Source organism: Cryptomeria japonica, chromosome 5 (genome assembly GCF_030272615.1).
Source record: "Cryptomeria japonica chromosome 5, Sugi_1.0, whole genome shotgun sequence".
Taxonomy (NCBI): domain Eukaryota; kingdom Viridiplantae; phylum Streptophyta; class Pinopsida; order Cupressales; family Cupressaceae; genus Cryptomeria; species Cryptomeria japonica.
Genome location: NC_081409.1, coordinates 885,809,968 through 885,836,189, shown reverse-complemented (window position 1 = coordinate 885,836,189; position 26,222 = coordinate 885,809,968). Strand labels below are relative to the sequence as shown.

At 39.0% G+C, this 26,222-nt stretch overlaps 1 protein-coding gene across 2 annotated transcripts in view; it reads right to left on the bottom strand.

The window, feature by feature from the left end:
* The window catches only part of LOC131028013 (nudix hydrolase 3), a 250,278-nt gene that overhangs the window by 163,888 nt on the left and 60,168 nt on the right, over positions 1–26,222 (bottom strand). For both annotated transcript variants that reach the window (XM_057958133.2, XM_057958132.2), the window contains exons 5-6: positions 18,168–18,301; positions 6,513–6,594 (exon numbers count right to left, since the gene is read on the bottom strand). In XM_057958133.2, the coding sequence (XP_057814116.2) occupies positions 6,513–6,594; positions 18,168–18,301 (216 nt within the window). The remainder of the gene's footprint in view (positions 1–6,512; positions 6,595–18,167; positions 18,302–26,222) is intronic.

Genomic DNA, 26,222 nt, shown 5'->3' with positions numbered 1-26,222 from the left:
CTTTCCTCTTATGCTGCTGATTTGAAATTGTAGATACCAAATCGTTATCATCCTCATATGGTATACCCATAAATTGTGCGAAGGTAAGCATGTCTAGTATCTTTGGAGGAAGAGAGCGATACTTGTCACAGCCGGCCATAATTGCTTTATTTGTTGGTGAAACATGAGGATTCTTAGATGTTCTAATAGATGGAGATGATCCAATACAATGCCCAAATTTCTTTGAAATTGTATCATTCAATCGCTGCAATTGACGATTGATTTTATGTTGTGATTGTTCTAACTCACCTATGTATCCTTAAGCAACTTCTCCATTATGACTCGTCACGTTGCCCAACTGAAACGAAACCAAACGGAAGTACACACAACTTTGAATTCACGCAACAGGCTGGGAAGATCCAGGCTCTAATACCACTGAAGTATCCCCAACCCAATATTTACCAAATCTGATCCAAACTCTGATTTTTTTTTTGATTTTTTTTTTGATTTTTTTTTTTTGCAATTATTTGTTTGCTGATAAAGTCTTTGGCCAGCATATGATGAAAAGGGTTTTGACTGATTTTCTTGTTTCTGTTTGGTTTTTGAGTGTTTTTGAATGATTTTTGAATGCTAAATGAAAGAAACTGCTGATACAAAATAGAATACTCCATAACACACAAATAAGATGACTTTCTTTCACTTAAATGGCCGATGTACATAATACCATTAACTGAGCATATAGATATGATACAAATTTCCAGCTAACTAAATATGAAGACCAGCTCCAATATTAGCTAAAAAACCCAAATACAACCTAGGGTTCGATGCCCTTATTTCCAAGATGGAACGGCTGGCTGAGATAATGTTGAAAATGAGTTGTAGTGACCTCTAGAAGGTCTGATCTGCAATTAGTTGAAGAGGATCTGCCCTCAAGTTGATAAATCTGCAATTAGAACCCCAAATAATGCTGCCAACTACACACTAAAGTTGAATAATGCTGAAACCTATCACCAGGAGAAACGGGTCTTCGTCCAAATCTCCAGATTCTCCCAGAAGTTTGCGTTCCTGGAAGCTCCAAGTTGTTCAAACCCTCAAGTTTCCTACTGCTCTCCAAAATGAAGTCATAAGAATGAATCCAAATGATAGATAAAATGCCTTTTTATCCTCTCCAAGAAAGTTCGATCCATTTTGGGGTTACTATTGGGCCTAAAAATCATAAAATTAAATTGAGGGTCTAATTCCTCATTGTGAACTTGGCCCCCCTTTTAAAAACAATTTAAGTTACTAGGATGGGGAGAACTTTTCACTATTCCTCTATGTTTCTCTGTTACTATTCACTTTTTACTATTCCCTTAAGGCCAACTTTAATATTTCAATTTTAATCATTGATTCAACCCCAGAACTCCAATCTGAAAGGCCTGTAAAGCTCCCTATTGAGCTCCACAACCCCCGGTTGGGTCCCCAAACCACATTACTGACCTATGAGACCCTAATAGTAGGCCAACCTCCGCTAAAGTCTGAGATGCCTAAGGGACATTACATTGGCCTTTTTGTATCTTGTAGTCAACAAAATGAACCATAGTTTAGAGTTTTTTTTTTTTAATTTGCCATCATAGCTCAATTGCAATATAATCTATTTTATTAACCAAAACAATAATCATAATAGATGATAGACCGAGAGAGAGCAAACTTCTAAAATAACAAGAGAAAAGTTAACTAAAACAAACCATAGAAGCAATAGCCTACAAAAAATCCCGATTAATCCTGAATCCTAGAGCCAGCTGATTTATTCCCCAAAAAAATCCCGATTCACAAAAAAATCGTTGACCAATCCTTGACCCAATTTTCAATAATTTTTTTCATTTGAATCACATTAAAATTATGTTAAAAACACAAAAAATGGCAAAACAAAAGTGAAAAAAATCACTGTAAAAACTTGCAAAACCCTAGACAAACTCGTGAAATTACTGAATTGCTTAGAAATAGGGTTGATCCGAGACAGAATCAGAGTCAATGTCAAATCAACATTGAAAAGTTTGTCATTTTGTCCATTTCCATGGGATTCATCATTCCCCACACTTCACTCGTTCAAACCCACAAGCTCAACAACCCAACAAAGGCAAAAAGCCCGCAAGTTCAATGGCCCATTAAGGGTTTGAACCATAGTTTTAAAACTCGTGGACTCGCCACGGACTCGCGAGTCCATGGGAGCCACGAGTCGACTCGCCAAGGACTCACAAGGCGAGTCCTGGCGAATCCATCTAAAAGATTCGCAAGTCTTTTGCAAGGACTCGCGCAAGTCTTTTGCATGGACTCGTGAGTCTTTCAGATGGACTCGCACGACCCCAAAAAAAAAACATGCAAGCTTTAAAATTGAGTTGTTTTTTTTTTAAATTGCCTTCATTTGGCATAACTAAGGGAGTGAAAAATAAAAGAAAAATAACACCCGATGTCTTTATAAAATAATAAAAGTATTTTTGGCCTCGCGGGGCGCTGCCCCTCAACCCCGCCTTGTATCGCGACAAGGAGCGCGCAAGGGGCGCTGCCCCCAAACCCCCATCGAAAAATATAGGGGGAAATTGCGCCGATGGAAGTAGGGAAAATTTAACCTCTGAGTCTGATTAGGCTCCATATAAAAGCATAATTAGCATTGAAGAAATCTTGGTATTATACATTTTAGAGTTGAAAGTTTGAAACTATGAGTATGTGACATGTGTAATGTTTCAATTATGGCTCTTATGTTCTCTAAATGCATTAATTTCTTTATGTTTTTTTGTAAAACTGTGGTTTTTTTTTTTGTCGAGTCTTTCACGAGTCCAAGTCCGAGTCCAAATTTTTGGTTTGCCGAGTCCATGGCTAGTCCGAGTTTTTCAACTATGGTTTGAACCTTCGATTGTTGCCTCACCAATGGAATGTTTCTACCACAACACTAAATATCCGAAGACATATAATATATATAGATATAAATATATGATTTTTAATGTGATGTCCCCTCCTAGTTAGACATCAGTTAGTCAACAAGATTAGCCTATCAGTTGACCCTCGTTGGCTAATGGGATTGGATAGAGGGTCCTTTGAGGCTGAGACCTAATCAATGAATGGGTTATTCTTCTACTCCAGAGCTCAGTAGTTTCAGACTTGGCATTTGTATGGGTTTCAGGGCTCAGTTTCTCATACTTACTATTTATAGTAAGTCAAGGGATGATTGAGAGGGACCCTTACTATTTTTGGTAAGGCAGTCAAATGTGCAGTGGATATAGTGGTTGACTCCCTACTTCAAACGGAATTGAGAAATAATGAGTATTCATGGAGTTATGTTATTTAATTATTAATAAAGTAATACTTTATTAATAATTATTTATTAATGGTACATTATAAAATAAGGTTATAATTGCACTTTAATGAAGGGGTCAATTCATCATTAAAATGGGGCCATATGTTTTAATTAATTGTTGAGCGCCTAGACCAAGGTGACCTTTTATTTAATTATAAGTGCAAGCTCTACCAAAAATAGTAGTTGCAAGCTAGGTATTGCCAAAACCAGTGGCTTGCTAATCTTTTACTTCAGATAAACAAATGCCTTTTGTTGAATTCTACCCCATATGAAAGACTCACCAATTGCCATCAGGAAATATAAAGCATTGCAACTGTGGAATATGATTTGATAAGCTTTCTCAAATATTGAACTACCCCTAGAAAACTACTTGCCTCAATCACAATGAAAGTATTGGATCACTTCAAAATGGCTTTCACTTTTACTAAATTCCTAACAATAGTTGGATCTCTGTTTGATAAATTTTGATCTCAGCTACTTTATAGACTTAGGTAATCTTTGATATCAGACTTAGACAGCTATTTGGTGTATTTGGTCGCTGCCCCTTTAAAAAGTTAAATGAATATTTGCCTATGTAATCAACGATATGAATATAAACAGCAAAAATCTATTTTCTACAATTCATGGGTTAAACTATATTTTATTTACTCTCTATATCTCTATGCTATGGAAATGCCCTTAAGTTATTTATAAAAGTAATTTGTGTCTATTTTTCTACAATATTTTACGATTTTTTTAAATCCAATTTTTTACCCAATTTTTCAAAAAATCTTGTAGTTTGTTGATTTTTTCCCCAAACGATTTTTGTTGCTATGATATAAAGCATTGCAATTGTGGAATATGATTTGGTAAGCTTTCTTAAATATTGAATTAACCCTACAAAACTCCGATGCCATCTATGGGAGGGATTATTTGCACCCTGTAAGAACCCCCTCCAATTCTGATTGAAATTTTCAATTTTTACCCCTATGGTATTTCGTCAAACACTTGACATACAACTGATCAAACACTTTAGACTTCAAGGAACATCAAAAGATGCTTGTTTTTAACAATAAGAGGACTGTTCTAATCACAATGTGACTCTAAGGAATGACTGATTAATACTACCTTTCAGCTGTATGAACATATGAGAGATAAAGAGATAATGCAACAGCAGATATACATTACCACAAACAGTTGGCACACCATCTACTAATATTGATAACAGGCAAGATAACCTTTAGACTGATTATTCATGAGACAAAGGCTTCAGTACAAGAGCTGATTACAATTGGACATTATTCTGAAACACATACATATTCAGATCTAGTCTGAAGACATGAACTGAAATTATTATTCTAACCTCAAAAATGTAACATAGTATGGGCAATAATGAACCTGTACAATCTGCAATGTGGTGGGAAGCCAAATCAGTAGTCATTTAGGCCTTTTGACAGCAAAGTATGCCTCATGAGGCGATCACCATAACTGCAGTAGATGGAGCTTCAGATCTGCCATTGTCACTGTTGAAGAATGTCACCAAAAATGCCTGAAAACTGATTGGACTTCTGCCTTATGACAGCACCTAGCCTCTTCCAATGATCCTTGGGCAAAGAGAGGTGTAAATGCATGAAATTGTGGGTCCTAGGAAGGGTGGACCTGGTCTGGTTCAATTTCTTCAAATTAATTATATGAGCACTCTTTTCACCAACAAATGCACCAAAAGATATCGCCTAAGTCACACCTCCAATCTGCAATCATCAAAATGTGGAATCGATGCAATTATGGGTAGATATGAGTGAAAACAAGGGTACCAGCAAGCCAAAAACCCACGATCTGCCTCCAATCAATCTCCAAATCCTCAAAAAGGAATATCGCTATCCTCCTGGTTCAAAAATATGCCTCCAATGTCAATCTTCGTCAAATCTGAAAATTCTGAAGCCTGAAGCACATGAGGTCTGATATGTTTAGGCACAAATTGAGAAGCTGAAGTACTTCTCACTCCTTGAGCAACCCCTTAGAGGATCTTTCACCTCCTCAGTTATGCTTGACCAATAGAGAGGTATCGTTCCATAAGATCTTTTGCGGACAACTAGTGTCTTCACACTCACAAGAGATAACAACCAAACAACTGATGCGAATGTGTCTTCCCTTTCTTCTATTTATACATTACTTGACACGTCACAATCTCCTTCTAGAAGATAAGGGTAGGTACAATTTATATTATTTTATTAAAACATTATAATGTACCCTTTAATTAATTAATTGATAAACACTGGCACGTCCCCTGATACGTATTATCTTTTAAATCATCAAAATGTCAATAGATAATGAGATGTGAAGCCTCAAATCGCCACAACATGACCCCCAAAACACTCCTCTTGGCCTACGAGGGTCTGATAATAGGCCAATCCCGTCAAATACTTAAGTCTAATGTGAAGGGGACATTACACACCCGCCCCATGGTGTAATTACACTATGGGGCAGGTGCAAATAATCCTCCCCATAGCCAAAACCCAAAACTCCTTGCCTCAATCACAACGAAATTCTTGGATCACTTCAAAATGGTTTCCACTTTTACTATTTGTCTGTTAACTTTTGATCTCAGTTACTTCATAGAGTTAGTTAATATTTGATCTCAGACTTAGACAACTATTTGGTGTATTTCATGACTGTCGTCTTAAAAAGTTAATTGAATATTTTCCTATGTAATCAGCAATATGAATATAAACAACAAAGAATTATTTTCTACAATTCATGGGTTAAACTCTATTTATTTGCTCTTTATATCTATATGCTATGGAAATGCCCTTAAGTTATTTAAAAAAATAGTTTTTGTCTCTTTTTCTACAATTTTTAATGTTTTTTTTAAATACAATTTTTTCCCCAAACAATTTTCGCTACTATGAAACAAACAATACCCCATGAGCAAGGCATGCAATGACACACCTTCCTTAGCTCATATGGACTGCCATCAATTACCTTGGTGATACATTTATCCTAAACTCCATTGAAATGCATTTGGCCCTAAAAAATGAAAATTTGAGAAATATGTTCCTTAATCTTCACTAAGGAATAGAACTATGGGATATCAAACTTATTTCTAATAAGAAAACAACTATATCTTGGACAAATTGAGTCCACAAAAAACAAAATCATCAAATGGAAGTTCAGTCCATTCCATTATTGCTGATCAAAGGAACAGCATACTGTTACAAACCTCTGCTGTAAGATTCACTGGTTTATATCTGTTGAGCATCTTTTGTATACTCAGTAATCTTTCTTTTGTATTTTCTTTGTATCTGCACTCAAAACATTCATGAATTAGAAAATGGATTTTACAAATCAATACATCAGAACTTGATGTGATGAATTAGAAACAAGGATATCACAATTTAATTTTTACATCAGAACTTGATGTGATGAATTAGAAACAAGGATATCACAATTTAATTTTTTCCTCTTTGAAGCCCATTGAAACTTAACAATGCACTCTGCATATAGATAGTTACTTTACATCAAAAACTTAAAATTCAGAACAAGAATCACCTCGACACTATAATTTTCACAATAGTTCTTTTTCTTTTCAAAGAGATAATTAAAGGCTATGGAACTTTCCTCTCAAACACTATAGAAGCTATTGAAGATTTATTGCACATCCTTTTCACATATATGTGATTTTTCTCGACTTGCAATACCTCATGTAGATACAAGGTAAGGTGAAAGATCCCGACTACGAGTTTGGCTCAAACTGTAGGTTTTGGTTTATCTTCAAAGTCTTTGACAGGTGAGTATTTTTTTTGGTCTTTTGGCAATTGAGGTTTTTATGGTTTTTGCTTGTTTAAAGAATGATGCAGAAAGATGAAGTAATGCAAATTACAAACTGAAATGTGACTGAAATTAAAATTCAGAGTTCTGATTTATTAATCAGCAATGCACAAATGCAAATAAATGTTTAATTACAATAACCAAAGCCAAAGTTGGCATACCAGGGATCCAACGCTGGCTTGAGGGTAGTTTATTTGCTTGAAATGAGAAATAAAATGGTTGAAGCACCTCCAGCTATAGCTGATGACTCCAATGAGCTTTATTAACCTTATAAATAATTACCTAAAACAAATTTATGAAGAAATCACAGGTCCAATGCAATTTCCAGACTTTTGCCAGGCAGGGTCTCTAGATTTGAGTGCTTGTCCCCCACTAATTTGCTGATGTAGCTCCAATATGACACAATAAGTCCAAATTGACCCTTGACTTTTTCTTATTGATTGCTAACAATGAATTCTGACTAAAAAACTACCTTGAAAACCCCATTAATTATTTTATTTCACTCCCAAGCAAGATGAGGTGGTACGGCCAAGCTGGGAATGGTACGGCTGGCTCAAAAATGCATGAATTTCACTGACATTTGCCTTCTTCCTGCTCTGATCTGAATTCCAGGCTCTTAGGATGCTGCTGCTGTTTATAAATCTCTGATTCAAGACCTCTTTGGCCCAATGCTATCATCCCAGGCAAATCAATTTGGTGAGAAGGGAGAGGGGTTTCGCCCTATCACCAAGAGATGGAGGTTTTACTCTCCAAATCCACTCCAGAACTCTGCTAACCACATTTCATACCTGCAGAATAAAATGTGCTCTCAAAAATAAAATCATTCAATGCCAAGAATGATCGCCCAAATGCATCTTTTATGCCTCCAACCTGTTGACGTGTATTTTGTACACAGCCAAACACAGAATAAAATACCTAAAGGTACCTTATCCTCTCTTGAATAAAGCCTCTGAATGCTGAAGATATCGCGAAAAGGATCAATCAGGATGACTTCAAGGTTCTTCGCTGTAGGATCTCTACGTGTGGATAAGCTCTTTGTGGTATGATGTGATTTGCTGGAATCACAAGGGGACTTACACTTGCTGACTGAACGTCTGATTTGCTGGAATCACAAGTCTTACTTTGATTTGAAAAAAAGGAAAAAAGATGAGGGCGAGGAAAGGATCTAATCCTAATACTAAGAATGTAAGAGCAATGAATGATCTTTGATGAAATTCTAACTAAGTCTTGTTTTGACGTCCCAGGACCATCTCCACAAGGTTAGTGCGATCTTCAAAGGAAAGCTTTATGATGTTCAAATCATCACTGCAGGCATAGACACCATCAGGCTGATGCATATCAATGAAGAAGCAACAATTGAAGTTAAGCTTAAGCTGAATGATTCCAGTTGACTACACAAGGCAAGTCTGCAATCAACAAACTGCTAGTAGTATGGATATACGAATTTCACCATCAATCAAGCACATTTCTTCCACTCATCTAATAACATGAAATCAAGTATGAGAAGTATAGAGACCATGCAAATTGTCGAATCGACCCATAAATTTCACCATTTCTTCAATGAAGTTTTACAAGTCTCTTACAACAACATCTTGGCAACAATCTTTGCCTTCTCTCTCTATTCTACTCTAATTGCTAGACTAATTCGCTATTCTAACTACTGACTCTAATCACTCTTCTTTTTTAACTGCTTTCTATTATTCTTTACAAATGAAGAGCCGTGGCTTATATAGTGCCCACAATACAATTCGATGGCTAAGATCAATTTGAGATCAATGGCCAAGATTCAATAATAAAAACCCTAATTAGGGTTTGTTACAACCATTACATAACATTTAATGCTTGACCAATGATAAAATTGTATTAATTGGACACATGTCTTCTTTGGAAAATTCAACCAATGGATAGTCGGGGTAGGTACATCGAAGTTTGTGCCACTTTCCATGAGTTGGGTACATTGAATCTAGACATGCTGAGGTGGATCAATCCGATTGGAGGAGTGATGACTGGGATGCCACCTCATTTGACACTTGATTGATACTCAATTTGGTAATGTTGAAAAGTTAGCTTTAATTAACTCTTCTGGAATTATCTGCTTCTTCAACGAACCCTTTGCTCTAACTTCTTTTGTCTCTGATGTGCAGGATGATGATGTACCTCGCCTTGTAATGCTGGATTGGAAGAGGTCGCCCTTGTTGATGTTTGATCGAAGAAAGCCATCCTTGTCGATGCTAGACTGGATGAGGTCGCCCTTGTCCTTGCTTGATCTTCTAACGCCGAGATCTCCATTTGATGCTTACACAAAATATTAAAGTTAGTCTTTTGAGCATCAAACCTTAAAGCATGAAATTTAAGACCTTTCAAAGGTAAAACTTAAGATATTAATTTGAAAAAAAGTCATGATAAATCAAGAATTACACATTTTCAAATTAATAATGAATGGAAATTGGATTTTCAACACTTAGATTCAATGGGATCACAATAAGTCTTGAATGAGATCTTCAAAAAAAGTAATTCTTCATACCTCCCCTTGAGTACTTAAGTACAAAACCTTGAAAAATGAAGGAAGAAGACCGGATTTTGTTGGGCAAGATTTATAGCCATCCCTTGGATGAAGTACGCCTCCTTTAGCCTTCAAAAGAGCTTCACCTTCCACTAGCTTCTCCAAAATCTGGAAATTCGCCTTCAAATACCTTCAAAAAAAAATCTGGAAATTATCCTCCAATCTAGCAAGAAATTCGCCTCTCCAATAGCCTTCAAGATGAATTTTGCTCATCAAATTGCTCCTCAATTTCGCACTTTAGAAGGGATGAATGAATGATTTGAACTTGAAACAATGCCACCCTATTATATAGAGCGCTCACCTTCTTTCCTCCAAGGCCAACTTGGCAAAAGGGATAAAAAAATAAATAAAAACTCTTTAAAAAGGTGGCCAACTTGCCTATAAAGGCAAAATAATGCCTTTGAGTGCTCACTTTGTATTTTTAATTTTAAAAATTAATTTTAGTGCCTCCAAGGTGGATTTTTTAATTATTTCAAGGCTTAAAATTAATTTATTAAATGCAAAATGCTTTTAAATTAATGCGAATTTTAATTTAATTTTTCCAAATATTTCGAAGTTAGCAATTTGGCATCTAATGCAATTTGGAGGATATCAACGCTCAAATATGGTAAGAATAAAGAACGCCACTAACTTCGCCCTAGACCCTTGGAGAGGGACAGGAGCGAACTTTCAATTTTGGCCTTCCATTCCTCATTTTCACGTTCAAAACTTCATCTAGGCATTTAAAATGGCATTTTTTAATTGGAGCTTTAAGTTTAATTTCACTTGATCTCTAGGAGGGAAGTGCATTAGGACCTTTTTCGCCCTGGACCCTTGGAGAGGGACAGGAGCGCCTTTTCACTTTTGCTCTTAATCTTTCATCCTTTAATTGCCAACTCTCATTGTGGGGTGAGTAATGATCTCTCTCATCCATTCCATACACGTTTAGCTTGCTTTTTGCAAGGCAAAATAGGTGTTTCAAAGACTTTCGCTTTGGGCCCCCAGTGAGGGACAGGGGCGACTTTTGTGTTTTAGCCTAGGATTATCAAGTTTTGCAGTCAAATCTTTGTTCACTATGCTTTAGAAGACCCTTTCCACCTTTGCACAACCTTGCCTTAACGTAATCTTGGAGGGAAGTTATTGGTTTTGTAAAAATCGCCATGGTCCTTCAGTGAGGGACAGGAGCGCTTTTGAGTCCTTTGCACAAATTCTTAGTCACTTCAACCTTCAAATTACCCCCAAGGCGTAGAACATCATTCTCCACTTCCTTTTGAGTCTTGGAAACAAAAAGTTATCTCGAAATGTAAGGAAAGTGGGCACACTTAGAAATTTCGCCCTAGACCCTTGGAGAGGGACAGGAGCGAATTTGCAAATTGTCATCAAAATTTGTAATCATAGCATCTTAATTCCACCTCAAGGCATTTCAAACATCATTTCAAACTTGCGCCTTGGCTTAGATTTGTCCAAACTTGGCGAGAGGGGCTGGATATTAGGTTTTTCGCCCTGGTCCCTCAGTGAGGGACAGGAGCGATTTTGAAAATTCAAGTCTATCCGTCCTTTGTTAGCCCTCCAAATTATCTTCAACGGGCAAAACACGCCTTCTTCCATTCGTTTCAATCACAAAACTTGTTTTGTCCTTGCAAGAAAATTGCACTTTTAGAAAATCGCTCTGGACCTTCAGTGAGGGACAGGGGCAAAATTATCTTCTTTGTTGCCCAAAATTCAACAATTTTCAAACTTTCAAACGCATCCAGTAACGTCCAATCTTCTCTCCGGGAAACCCTGCACAAAACAAGTTAGCCAAAATTAGCGAGAAATAAACTTGAACAACATTTTCGCCCTGGACCTTCAGCAAGGGACAGGAGCGAAATTTGCTTTGGTCCTCCTAAGAGGGTCAGGAGCGAAATTCGCTCTGGATCCTCAGCAAGGGTCTGGAGCGAAATTTGACTTTTTGAACTCTTCGACAGGATAATTTTATGGAATATAACATTTAAGTATAAGTGAGAAATGTCACTTATACTTTAAGTTATATTCCATATATACTTTCAGGATGTTTGAGAGTGGTTTCAGACCTCCAAGAGCTATATTGCCAAATCTAATTTTTGGAGGTTTTTTCAGTTTCTAGACTTAGTCAAATTTCAGGATCAGGACATTCCAGACTTAGCCAAATTTCAGGATCAAGACATCACTCAAGCAGGACCTGCTATCCAGGTGATCCCCTTGGCGACACTCAAAATGCAAAGGCCAACTGACAAAACCCTAAAAGACCTAGAAACAAACCCTAAAAAGCAAAAAAGCAGGGGTCCCTATTTGCAATGGGGCGATGTGTGAAAACGTCACAACACAACCCTAGATCGATCCTCAAAAGCCATAATTTAAAGATTCTAAGGAATCTTCTTTTCCTCCAATAAGGCGTCCAGCCTTGAGGGTGAGCTCAACATGAAAAAGTCACCACTTTTTAAAATTATAACTTTGCCTAGGAAGTCGAACAAAGGGGTGGGATATCATGTTTTAACTTTATAAAGTTACTTTTTAATAAAGTTGCTAATTATAGAAAAAAGTAACTTATAAACTCTTTTTATAAGCTTCCTTGAATTTATTTTCACCGATTACCCATTTTTGACCAAGTATAGCTCCTCTTGGTTAGAAAATCATCTCCTAACCTCACCATTTGCCTGCGGAGATGGCTAACAAGCAAATCCACCTTCTTGAATGGTGACTAGAAAAGAGGGGACATTACATAAGGGTAAAGGTGATTTTCCGAGTACTATCCTAACCAACAAACCAACATAAGTTCTTCCTCCCTCTCTCAAACACCTATAGATTTCAATGATACATTTTTTTATGCACACCTCCAAGTTTCACAAATACCTTTTTTAATGCATAGACAGCAACTTTGTTATTTGTTCCCCTACTTGTCTACATGTGCTTTTTATAAATAAAAGCATATGATTTTTTTTTAACGGAATGATAATCATTCCTTTTCTCTAGTCACATATAATCATGCCCTAATGGTTGCATGTATAACCAGCACTATTTCATGTGACCAATTACATGTCCTTCATCAACTACTATCAATAGCTCTCTTTTTCATTGGTACATTTTTTTATGTGCAATTCTAAATTTCATGGATAATTTTTTTTGTGCAATTCTAAATTTCATGAATACATTTTTTATGTACAATTCTAAATTTTATGATTGAATGTATAACTTAGTTCGGTTGCTAAATAGATAGGTGAATGTCTAAATTCAGCATTTGTGTTTAATAATTTGAAAATCTAATTTCTTTTGAAGATTGCATCAGGTTTTACTTAGTTGTGTAAATTACTCGCGAAGTAAAACATGGTTATTATAAGATCTCAATCTATTTGCCTAAATGTATTATTTTAGATCGAAGTAGTTAGTATCTAGCTTCCTCTTTTCCTCTTTTTTACTTGTTTTATAATCTGAAGTAGAACCTGTTAGCACATATTTTTGCAAAATATTTTGTGCTGTTTATTGATGCTTTATATGTATACTTTCATCATAAGAGCATTTACTGTCGGATTGCATGTGCAGGAGATATGTTGTTGTGTTAGAGAAATCCAATTGTAGCCTGAATTTGCATGAACAAGTATCACCTGGGCATATTAAGGGATGGCATTAAGTATGTTGACATTTTGATAACCTTCATCATGACAGTCTTTACATTGCAAGAGCACATTTTATGGTTCATCACAGAAGCAGGGTCATGAGTGCATTCAGAGATGTTTTCAGTGCTTTAGAAGTCCATTAGCATGGTTGTGGAAAGTTACATTTGTGAAAGAAAGCCTTCTCTTCATAAAATATAAAATTATGTTTATCGGCGTAAGTCACCTCGATAAGATTGCCTAAGGAAAAAAAGGTGCGTGTCGATCGGCAAAACTCACATCGATGAGTCTGATGGCGTTTTCTCAAGGTGTGATTGGCAGGAAGAAGTTTGGCGAGTTAGTAATCCATCGGGAAGAGCTACACCAATAGCATAACAAGGAGGCGGAGTCATCGGCATAGCGTTCACTATCGGAAGCACGGAGAAAAAGTTACCTCGATACCCGATGAGGTTATCGGCAGAACTTATGCCGATGTCGGATGGAGCGGACACTTGTTGGCGATGTCATCGAGTCATCGGAAAGCGTTATTTTACGTTACCCCGATAACCGATGGACTAGGTGGCGAAGGCAATGTTATCGGCCGGACCTACTCCGATGAGGCGATACCAAAAGGAGGAGAATACTGAGTCATCAAGGTAACTTAAGCCATCGAGGAGAGGTGTTTCAGGTTATGCCGATACCCGATGAGGAAGACAACCCGGGCCCAGAGAAGGAGGCTATCGGTATGACTTACACGATGAAGGAAAATGCGGAGTGGATGTTTTGAAGTCATCGAGATATCGGAAAGTGTAAAAAATAGCTACCCAGATACCCAATAGGATAGATATCATGGCGGATGGAAATGAGGTTTCATTGAGATAGCCTACACCGAAATAAGTGACTAGAAAAGCAACAAGGTGAAGTCATCGAGATAACATCAGCTATTCGGAAGAAGACATTTTCCGCTACGTCGATACCCGATGAGGAAGCTGAGGTAGTTGCTAGGAAGGAGATCTCATCGGGGGGAACATAGGCCGATAGACCAGAATAACATAAAGACAGACAAGCTAGAGCCGGATCTCATCGGGTCATCGGAGAAACATAAGAAAGGTTGTCCCGACGCCCGATAAGCTTTGCAACACGATGAACAAGGAGGTCTCATAGAGGAAACGTATGCCGATAGACCAGAGAAGTAAAAGGATACACAAGTATGAGGTCGATGTCATCAAGTCATCGGAGAAACATAAAATGAGTTGTTTCGATACCCGATAAGGTGACCCAATGTAACAAAAAAGATGCGGACTACGAAGGAGGACTCATCAGAATAACTTCTAACCATCGGAGGAACATATTTGGAGCTATACCGATACCCGACGGGCAGAATGCCACGGAGGAATAGAAGGAGGGTACATCGGAATGGCCTACGCCAATGTGACATAAAGGTGAAAGTAAAACCTAGTCAGACAGACAGTGCAATTATTGAGAAAATCCAGAGACTGATGAAAAAACATGAGAAGTTTGATGCAGACTTGAAGGTTGAATATGATGATTGTCAAGGAATTGTGCAGCACGGTATTCCAAAAGTGATGGACGAAACAAGGCAGATTAAGGACAAGAACGTATGGATTACAGAATGTCAATCATTACTTAATGCTTCCCTAGGTATTGCACGGGTTGACACTTTGGGCATAGCAGAGATAGTGGACCAGTTGGAAAACTTTGTGACTATAGAGATGGCAGTGCGGGATATCATCTTCAACTCCAACGCTTACAAGGATGATGCTTACCTTCGACATATTCAGAAATGTGGCTTGGTCCTAGATGGCTAGGGTTAATTTGTATCCATTGTAATGTATTTTGTAATATTGTTAGTTGTTATAGCAATTAGGGAGTTATTAGTTAGGTTTTTGTCAGTTTTTAGTTTGTACTAATGAAAGGGTGTGTCCTCTCATTTGTGTCTTTTGACTTACATATGTATAAGGAGTCATTTTGTATGTAGAGAGGGTCACAATTTTTAAAAAAAGGAATCTATCTTTCAGATTGTTTGTTGGGACTAGTAGTGTTATGTAAAAGCAAGTCTATAGAAATGAAAGTCATTTTTGTGCAAGCAAGAATATCATGAAATACTTGTGAGTCTGTAGCTTTTGTATATCTCTTTATTCCAAAATTAATATATAAGATTCGTTGTCTTTATCTTCAGATCATTTTATGTTACATGGTGTTGATGAATCAAGTTCTTTGGATGAATCTAATTTAGATTTGCTGCAGTGTGCCATCACATGTTGTTGTGTAGGAAGCAGAATTGTTTTTGTTATTCTTGAAACACATAATGAAACCATTGCAGTGATAGTCTCGCATATTTGTGAGTTTTTTCAAACTGTCTCCAAAGTTGATTACAAATATGCGTCCACTAAATAACATATAAATTGTCAGATAAGGCACTGGTCTATTGTTAGTTTTTTGTGAGTAAGTTTGGTGTGCATAAGGTTCTCATCAAGGAAACACACTTCTTATTCCTATCAGTATTGTCTTTCATAATTATTTAAGGTTCCAATAGCATTCTTTTATAAGCATTCATTCACTATTAGTCACATTCAACTTTTCAGATTAAAACAGGTTAAAAGCACATAATAAAGCACAGTTGCAAGAAACATTTTGCCATTCTTGCAAACAGCTAATTTGACAAGTTTAAATTCACTATAAAGAAGTCACTTTGTGCTTTGAAGATTAAGGTATACCCGCCTAGGTCTAGTGGAACCTAAAGTGTAGAGGAATTTGGTCTTCGACCATTCCTGTTCGTTGGCCAAGGCTGATTGAGATCAGTAGGAGATTTGGCAAAGCTCTAGGATTTCCAATCTGTGGTTTTGGGAACCAACAAAACCATTATGGTAGCATCAAGTTTAATGCAAAATCAAATGAAAATTGACTTGTAGAAGTCTAGGGGAAACTTTACCAAACTTTTTGAGCCGAATCTGTCCACTAATGTAAGTCCCCCTCGTGTCTACCAACAAGACACGTGAACCTCTGAGTTATCTCACAATCAAGACCTGACAAAATGACCCTTGAGGTTGTTTCTAAGTGATTGTTTCAATAGCACTAGAACTACCTTATGCAAGAGAGAATGGAATTGCCAATAGATTATATTTTGTGTTGACCGGAAGGAGTTGGAAATCTGACTCTAGCCACGTCAACAGAGTCCAAGTGGCAGCATGCTCACATTGACCCCAGTTGGAAACCCCAAGAATGTAGGATGGTTGGAGATGATCTAGGAAATGCAAGACAAGTGGCTATTGACTAGGGTGAAGTGGGCAAAACCTCCTCCAAAGATGTAGTAGTGGAGAGAATATAGGGAGTAGAAGAACAACTAAGTGTCTTACTCCTCTTGACTAGGAATAGAAGTTGGAGATTAAATGCAGCTAATTTAAAAAATAGGAAAAATTAATTCATTTAGCCACATATAGAAATGAGTTGGCAAATAAGATGATGTGGAAAAGATATTTAGTTAAATAATTTAGAGTTATTTAATCAAGGAAAACCTTAGAAGCATAATGAAGATAATTAATTAAATAATAAATATTTAATTAATAAATTGATATAGAAGAATACGACTAATTAACTAAATAAATAAACTTTTCAATTTATTTATTTAATAGAAGAATAAACATTAAATAAATAATAAATATTTATTTAATTAGTCATAGCCATTTTTAGGTGTATACAGTAACTTTATTGATACTAGATAAGTTATCTTAAATACAAATATCAGTTAAACAACATGAGATATCAATTTCAGAGGTGCAAAGATACTTATACTCAAGTTTTATTAATGTTACAAAAAACATTTAAAATAAATAACCTATATTCATACTACCTCATATAGCTTTCTTTTGTATATCCTCCCTCAAAGCCTATTTTTAATAAACTATGGGAACATTATACATTATTTTATTAAATTGGATGCTACACATTAAAATATTGTTAAGTCAAACATATAAGAAAGCTGCTTTCTCAGGAGTTCCATCCTACGTTTCAAATCAAATCTACATGCTATATGGTTATTGTATGTTTCACTATTCTTTTGATAGTAAAATAGTTTCAAAGAATTCATTTGCCACCATGCAAAAGTCATTTTTTTAACTGGAGTTGTATCTTTTGTCTGCTCCTCCATACATCATAAATGTTTATGCGTCTCATCGAAAGACACCTTGACAACCCCCCATCTGCCCCCATCTCCACTGTATAACTCCTCTCAGATAAAAAAGCAGTGTATATCGAATAGCTATTGGAACATGAAGACTATAACAATGTAAGAACTCCATCCCCTTACCTTCTGTATCCAGCGTATAGGTTGATCAACCAAGAGGTGCATCAATTAGACTACAAACATCAAGTTCCCAACCATACCAACCAAAACATAATCAAGAGCACTACTGACACCAACCTATGTAAGTAGACAAAATCATTGTTGACTACTACATTTGCATAACACAGAAGTGGATTACAGCCACCTTTATCTCATTTAGGCCATCTCCAAGGCATTTAACTTCATGTTTTTTTCCCTGATATGATGAATATTAAGAGGTCTAATTAAGAAATAGAAAAACTTACACATTAACTAAGAATAAGGTATGCAACTAACTGTACATGTATTTTGTCATTCCAAAAAATTGCAATAAGATCGTCTACTACATTTCACTGTTATATCTTCAAATAATAGCAAGCTAAAAAGAAAAATTTAAGAATTCTCAGCCCTGTTAATAATGTTTTTGCAATAATGCCATAAATATAAAAAGACAACTAGGCAACATGATCCTGTTATTAAAAATAAAATGATCCACAAATACAAATACAAAAAAAAAATCTAGAAATTTTGCAATAAATATTTGACAAAGCTCACCTATCATCAAGTATTTGAAAAAGTTGACCATATTTTCCATTCATGTCATATGGGACATAGGCTGCATCTTTCTTGAGTAAAAGTTCTCTAAACTCTTTCCATGAAATGTATTTAACTTCTGAAACTTCTTCATCCTAGAAGCAGGAAACCACATGTTATATGGATAAGGTAATAGAAGCCATATTCTTGATTATCAATTTTTGAACTGAAAATTGAGGTCATGCAATTCTAATTAACATCAAGAAAACCTTTCAAAGAGAGAAATATGGTAAACATCAGTAGCTGAATTGAATTATTGAACTTTTCAATGAGCTTCAACATATCCTACATTAAATTATTATGGGATATTTCAGATTAAATATTTGTCAAGACTTGCTTATGAAGGCAATAAGACACTGTAGATCCAATGCTTAAGCCATAAAATTGGTGCTGTAAAATCTGCAACCAGATTTGCATATTCATCCAAGAGCAAGCCACCAAGAATTTTGCTTGTTTCGCCTATCCATGCAAACTTTGCATGCTTGCATAGTAATTGATTAACAAAGTTGCATGGACACGCACTGTAATGTCCCTGGCTAGATTCTGATTTGAAATCCTAATATTTTTCACTTGGACATTTTGTCAAACACTTGGCTAACATAGCTTAATCTGCTGATCGTATTTTCAGTTTGACTACAAGGACATTCAAGGTAAATTCTTCATGTAAACCAAGGCAAATTCTTCATGTAAACAAGATAGAATATCATAGGAATAATTTGGAACAACAACCAATATATATTAAGGGGAAATAGTGCTCATTATCAAACACAACTTCTTGCTGTCATTTAATCAAATGTTTGGCATACAACCTCAGAATAAGATGCAGACCCCAAATTAATTCAACATTAATTAGGAACCACTATAATCTGCTGTCAAGAGACCGAAGTGAGGACTGACTAGTCTCAGACTTTCTGAAGACTATGTATGGACTGATATCAACTCACACATTTGCAACTGAAACAATGGAATGGAATGTTAAGAACCTGATTTTGATGTCACCCTAGTATAGCGATGAAGAAGCAAGCACAATCCTCAATGGTGATGCCTTCAATGTGCAAGATCGTATCCAACCAAGTACCATCCCCTGCCGCTGTCAAAGAAGTCCGATAACCTGGTGCAAATCTGCAATCTAGTAGTCTAAAAGATCCTCCAAACTGATCGGACCTTCCTCCCAAAGAAAGCACCTTACTCAACAAGGGTTACCAAGCTAACATGTGCACTAATAGCTGTTTGCCACGTACGGTTAAACAGTTAAATGCAGGAAGTAAATGCACAGAACATAATGGAAATATATTAAATAACCAGTCTCTGTATTAATTCAACAGTCCATGTACACCAAGTGCTCATAACATTACATTTGACACGACTATCATGATGCCACTACGAAGGAAAGGTACGCAATATATAATACCCGAAGGGGTGAGACCAACCGTCGCGTCCAATTGCCCTTTGGGACGACTAACTAACTGACCGCCGTAACTCATTATTACCGACGACAACATAAACATAATATGACAACATAACATAATGATTATTCCCGGCAACATCATTCCCCCAAGAAAAGAAGTCGACTCCGAACGACTTAATACAAAATAGAGATGAATGGCAGGAACTACTAACGCCAATCGAGCTCGGAACTTATACACTTGCTGCGTCCTCGCGTGAAAACCCTTTTCTGCTACCATCCGATGCTCAAGTGCGGATTCCACCATTATTGCTTCCTTTGACATCACAGTCCTCTTGTGCCTAAACCAAACTTGTCTGCAAAACATGCTTTTCGGTCTCAACCTCCACCAACTGCTACTCAAATGATACTGTCTCCCTAGCCAATTTGTCCTCGATAGCCACCCACGCTGCCCTCTCGACATCCAACTCCTGGGTACGCTGGGCTATGTCTCACGCTAGTACTACCTCCAACCTGGTGGTCAACTCCTCCCGAGACCTCTCTGCATCCACCAAGGCAACCTCACGTCCAGCTGAGACATACTCCAAGTTCCTCAAGCGTACCATTCCTACCTGGAGGTGGCCACAACCCTTTGGCACAAAGGCTAGGAGACACCTCAAATCCTCCATCACACTCCCCGAAGGCTGCTAACCGAACTGAATAACTCTCTGCTGTCATACAATTGCACGGACCCGCAACGCCTTCCCTCCCCAATGCTTAGCTTCAGGCTTCCTTCTCACAGTACGGACAACCACAACTCTTACCGTGACATCTCTAATGCCCTTCGCCCAACTCCAACAACTGTATTGTAGCTCAAAAATAGACTGGGGGTCTGGGGGCAACGCCCCCAGCGGGGTCGAGGGGCAGCGCCTCCGCGAGGTCTGGGGCAGCACCCCACCGGGTCGAGGAGCAGCGCTCCTCGCGGGGTCCAGGGCCAACACCAATTTACAACCTTCAGAACCATACGAAAGTCCATGGCGCCCATCATTTCTGTGATTTTATAAGATGCAAACACCCTTCTTCTCCACTCTAAATTTTCAGTGTCCTGGCTCCAGACTCCATCGAATAATTTTTCAATCTGGTTGTCGTTTTTTTTTGTTTTTTTTTTTCCTCTATAATGTCCCCGATGGCACCCCGGCCATACAACCTCCCCGTACGGTCAACAACCTCCTTACCGTACGGACGCACCTCCAGCGTACGGACAACTTCCCGTGCGGTCAATATCCCTCCACCGTACGACTGTGTTTGTTTGTGCGGTGTACTTAGCGTGTGGGTGTGTGCAATCTCCTTCCTCTACGTTGTTTCCCTTCTTTATTTATTTTCCTCTGTTCGCCTCTTCGATTGTGCGGGTTAAAATAGCCACCGCACGGTGACCGCACTGTGGACACACGGTGCCACCGTACGGTGGGCACACGGTACCACCGCATGGTGCACCCACGGTGCCACCGCACGGTGGACCCATGGTGCCACTGCACGGTGACCCCGCGGTGCCACCGCACGGTGACCATGCAGTGCCACCGCACGGTGGATGCGTGGCCCCGCCGTACGGTGCACTTTGCCTTTTTTCTTTCTTTTTTTTACAAGTCGTACGGTCACCTGGCATACGAGTTTTATTTTTTTTTTTTATTTTTTTTTAATTGTCCAAATTCAGCTCGGGTTTCGTGCCTCCAGGATCGCCTTTTCTCGGTTTGCCTCGCCCGAGAGTCTCCCGCTGTGGTCCTGTGCCTCTCAAGTCACCTGCCCGCCCTCTCGAGTCCCCTTCCATCCTCTCAGGTCCCCCTCCGGGCTCTCGGGTGCCCTTCCGGCCTCTCGGGTCCCCTGCGCGCTTCACGTGGTAGGGTTTCAATTTGGACCCGTTGGTGGCAAGTCTATTTTCAATGGCCATCCGAAGACCTGGAACCACAAATTCTACAAGGACCACGGCCTCCTTCCTGTACATAAGAAGAAGAAGAATAATAAAGATTTTGAAAGTTGCGGCCTTCCACACAGGGTTCCAATCGTTGCCAACACAATTGATCTTCGGATTATCTACGTCACCAAGGTTTGAGGCGTCTCCCTTCCAATATTCTATGTATTTTGGCAGGTACACCTCCTTTGTTACTTGCTCTAGTTCCTCTACTTCGAGCCTGTAGCTCTAGAACATTTCATAATCCTCCATCTGCCGAGCCCGTTCAATGACCCTGTCTCATCCTCAAAGCACTCTCCTAGTTTGAGAATCCCTTCGTCATTGGGCTCCCTGCAGCCTCGTCCTTCGTTCCTCAGGTTGCCTTCTCCTTCACCCTCTGATTCCGAAGATGATGCCAATTCCTCACTAACTAACTATGTCCCGAGGTCTATGATAAACTTCCTCCATTCTCCGTAGACAAAGTGTTCTTCCAATTGTGGGTGGCCTTGGCTGCCACCAGCCACCCTCTCCCTATGTCATGTCCCCACTCTAGCTCAGTCTAGCAGAGACATGTGAGTCAGCTTATTATGGGGTCTTGTAGGCTGACAGGGTTGGACAGAGACCCGGTTTGGTTATTCAGTGTTGGAGACTTGGTGTTCTAGCAGTTATTGATCAGTTGGGAGACATTCCTTGTTTTTAGGAGGCAATTCCTACTTTTTAGGAGGTTTGATCATGCCCAAGGTTGGGTCTCCATGAGATGCCTCTTTGGGTTCAGTTTCAGAGAGATTGGGCTTGTTTCCTAAATTTTAGGAGCATCCCTAGATTTTAGGGATGAGACTACCAGTGAATCCTTGATTACCGACTTCAGTCACAGACAGGTGACAGGATGATTTTAGGGTTTGTAATGTCAGTTGGGCATTTTGTGGCTATTTGGGTTATATTTTTAATATTTCCTAAGTTAGCATTTAATAATTAAATAAGGCTAAGTTGTTAGCCATTTTGGAGTAATAAGGGGATTTTTGGCCTCATCTGGATGCGCATCCTATTGTGTGATAGCTCGTTGGAAAGATCTTGAAATTCTTTAAATCTTTCTCTTTGGTCTCAGGGCAATTCAGTGAGCGGATTTCTGTCTATGGGGAAAAAGGTCATTTTCTAGTAACATGACCACTTTAAAATAAGAAATTATAACATTTCCACTAGACCACGCCACTTGGAGACAATTAGGGTTCGATTTGCAATTGAGAGGGGTTATAAGGGGATAGGAGCTTCATTCTATGATTATCTTTTGCATATTTGACAACTTGTATGAATTTGCTCTGGAGAGCGATTTCTAGACTGGGACGCAAACCCCAGGATTAGGATTGGCTGGGACGTAGCCCTCAGCAATCTTTGGCACCGGACTTATAAGGCATTGTGCGTGGTGATTAAGGACAGAGGCATCAATTCTCAGTAGGGTTTCAGCGTAGCCTACCATCTTTCCAGTGGAGACGTGGTTCATTGCAGCTGGAGGAATGCCATTTGCAGCAAATACACCACGTGGTGTATAGGGTATTGCTTGTATTCACTTCCAGTGTATGTGGGGTTGGAGAACATTCTTCATCTTCCAGTTTGACTTCGAATTTGTATGAGAGCTTGGGAAATACATTGGATTCATTGTTTGGCTTTGTAATTCAGACAAATCTGCCTGGTACGATTTGCAATAATTCTGACTTTTGCTGTATACCTCATTTATTTCAGTATTGCTTCATATTTGCTGTTATCTATTCCTTCCTATGCTATAAAACAATCAAAAACACAAAAACAAACAACCCTTTCTGCACTTCTGTCTAGTTCTGTAAGAAAAACTTAAATAAACAGGAAAACAAAATTAAAAATAAAAAATTACAGCAGGTTAACAGCAAAGATCTATCAGGGATCTTTCAGTGGTATCAGAGCTATGTATTCTGCCAGCCTGTGGGGTTAATCAGATTTTATTTCTATGCATTCGGGTAGAGCAGATATAAATAGGTATTACACACGCAGAAGAGCTCAGTACGAGCGTGAGTTTGGGATAGAACAGGATCCAGTCATGGCTGAGGAACAGGTGGGCGGCAGAAGAAATCAGGATGAGGAAGAGGGAGAGATGATGAGGACTCTTATCACTACTCAGCCCAGGATCACCCAGGCATTAGATAGGTTACAAGATACCTTGGATCGTTTGGATATGGATGGACACAGAGGTAGGCGTGGTAGGTCACCTTCAGTGGCTGGTAGTCACCGCAGCCATCAGTCCCAATCTTCAGTTTGGAGTTCCCATCATTCCAGCAGGAGGCACCGCCATCGTACACCTACTACGAATAGGCCATTGCTTCCTCAGTTCGTACCAGGTGAACAACCAGCACAAGTGGAACCACCGGAGGTTGGGTTCCAGGAGTCAGTTTTAGCAGCCACAGCTGAGTGGAGAGCTCTACCCCCTGAGGTTAGGGACGTTTTCCCTCTTCCCCAGTATTGTGCACAGCGTAGAGATACAACCAGGTTCAGGGGAGATCGTGGTAATAGACCACACCAGCAGCAGTAGAATTATGATTTGAATAGAGCTACTGGGAAGATTACATTGGCCCCATATAATGGCACAGGAGACACTAGCGCACGGGCGTGGGTCCACAAGCTGGACATATATCTTTCATTGAGGCCCATGCCTGAGCGTGAGGCTATTCAGTTTGCTGTATTGCATTTACAGGGGATTGCCTATGATTGGTGGCACCATGGATTGGTCACCCAGGATCACACCTTAGTTCACTCCTATACTGAGTTCACTGAGCGTCTCATTGCACGGTTTGACCGTAAGGATACAGAACTTTATTACAGGGAGTTGGCTCACCTTAGACAAACCGGTCATGCAGAAGCCTATATTAATGAGTTCCAATGTATTGCAGTGATGGTACCGGATATGCCCCAGAGACGTACTGTGATGTTGTTCATTGAGGGCTTGCAGGATAGGCTAAAGGGACTAGTGCGTGTTTTCCAACCAGCAACTCTTAAGGAGGCTATTGAGGTGACATTGAGACTAGATACTGTTCCCACTTCTTATCAGGCAGATAAGAAACCATTTAGAGATTCACGGCCTGCACAGAAGGCCAATACGTCCCAGAACAAAGAAGGGACTTCAGCGAAAACCCCTTGGATGAATCAGGAAACGAGGAATGAATTGAGGAGGAAAAAGTTATGTTTTTCCTGCAAGGAACCTTGGGAACCAGGACACCGTTGCATGGGTAAAGGAAAGGTTCATTTGATTGAGGTGACTTCTGAGTTAGGAGATGAGGAGGTTCTTGATACTCATATTGAGGATGATACAGAGGATGTTGAGCAGGTTCAGACACAGTTGGAGCTAGACATCCCTGAGCCGTTGGCGTCAGCCAAAGTAGCTATGGCTACTCTCTCCAGTTATCCTAAGTTTCATGCCTTCCGGTTGAAAGGTACACTTAAGGGTAAGCGGGTCACCAGCTTGGTAGACACAGGTGCTACGCATAACTTTATTGATCAGAAATTAGTTGAGAGGTGTGGCTTGCAGTATGAGGAGTTTGGTGGTTTTGAAGTGAAGGTGGCAGATGGTGCAGTTTTGGGTTGCACCAAACGGATTCCACAGCTTAGTATTCAGATGGGGAATTATACTTTGACTGATGATTTTTATGTGCTTCCTATAGAGGATTATGATGTGGTTTTGGGCATGCAGTGGTTACAGGGTATTGGGCGTTACATTATTGATCACCACCGTATGCAGTTGGAGTTTCTGTCTGGAGGGAAGAAAGTGATTTTGAGGGCAGCTTCAGATGGTGGACCTAGGGAAGTGACTTCTCGCAGGATGGAGACTATCCTCAGGCATAATGATGTACTCTGGGCTACGCATTGTTTGGTTAAGTCCAAAACACCCACACCCCAGGATGGCCGTGTGTTTCATGTGGACATTCAGTCAGTGATGGATCGTCATGGTAGAGTATTTGGTGATATACCTCCTGGAGTGCCACCAGATAGAGGTTTTGAGCATGGTATAGAGTTGGAGGAGGGAGCAAAGCCAGTGATTACTACCCCATATCGTCATCCTAGAGCTTATAAGGATGAAATTGAGAAAACAATTCATGAACTATTAGATATGGGTTTCATTCGGCCGAGTTCTAGCCCGTTTGCTTCTTCCGTAGTGTTGGTTAAGAAGAAGGATGGGACTCTACGGATGTGTATTGATTACAGAGCCTTGAACAAGAAGACAATTAAAAACAGATATCCTATTCCGCGCATAGATGAGTTGTTGGATGAGTTACATGGGGCTGTCTATTTCTCTAAGATTGATCTTCGTTCAGGCTACCATCAGATTTGTGTACGCGCTGAGGATGTACACAAGACTGCTTTCCGTTGTCACTATGGGCATTATGAGTTCCTGGTAATGCCTTTTGGCCTTACCAATGCACCAGCTACTTTCCAGTCCTGTATGAACCATATCTTCAACAAGCAGCTGAGGAAGTCGGTTCTAGTGTTCTTTGATGATATATTGATTTACAGTTGTACTTGGGAGGATCATCTCAGACATCTTGAGGAGGTACTTGGCATAATGGAGGATCAGTCTCTATTTGCTAAGCTTTCCAAATGTGAGTTTGGGTTGAGGGAGGTGTTATATTTGGGACATGTGATCAGTGTTGATGGAGTGAAGGTGCAT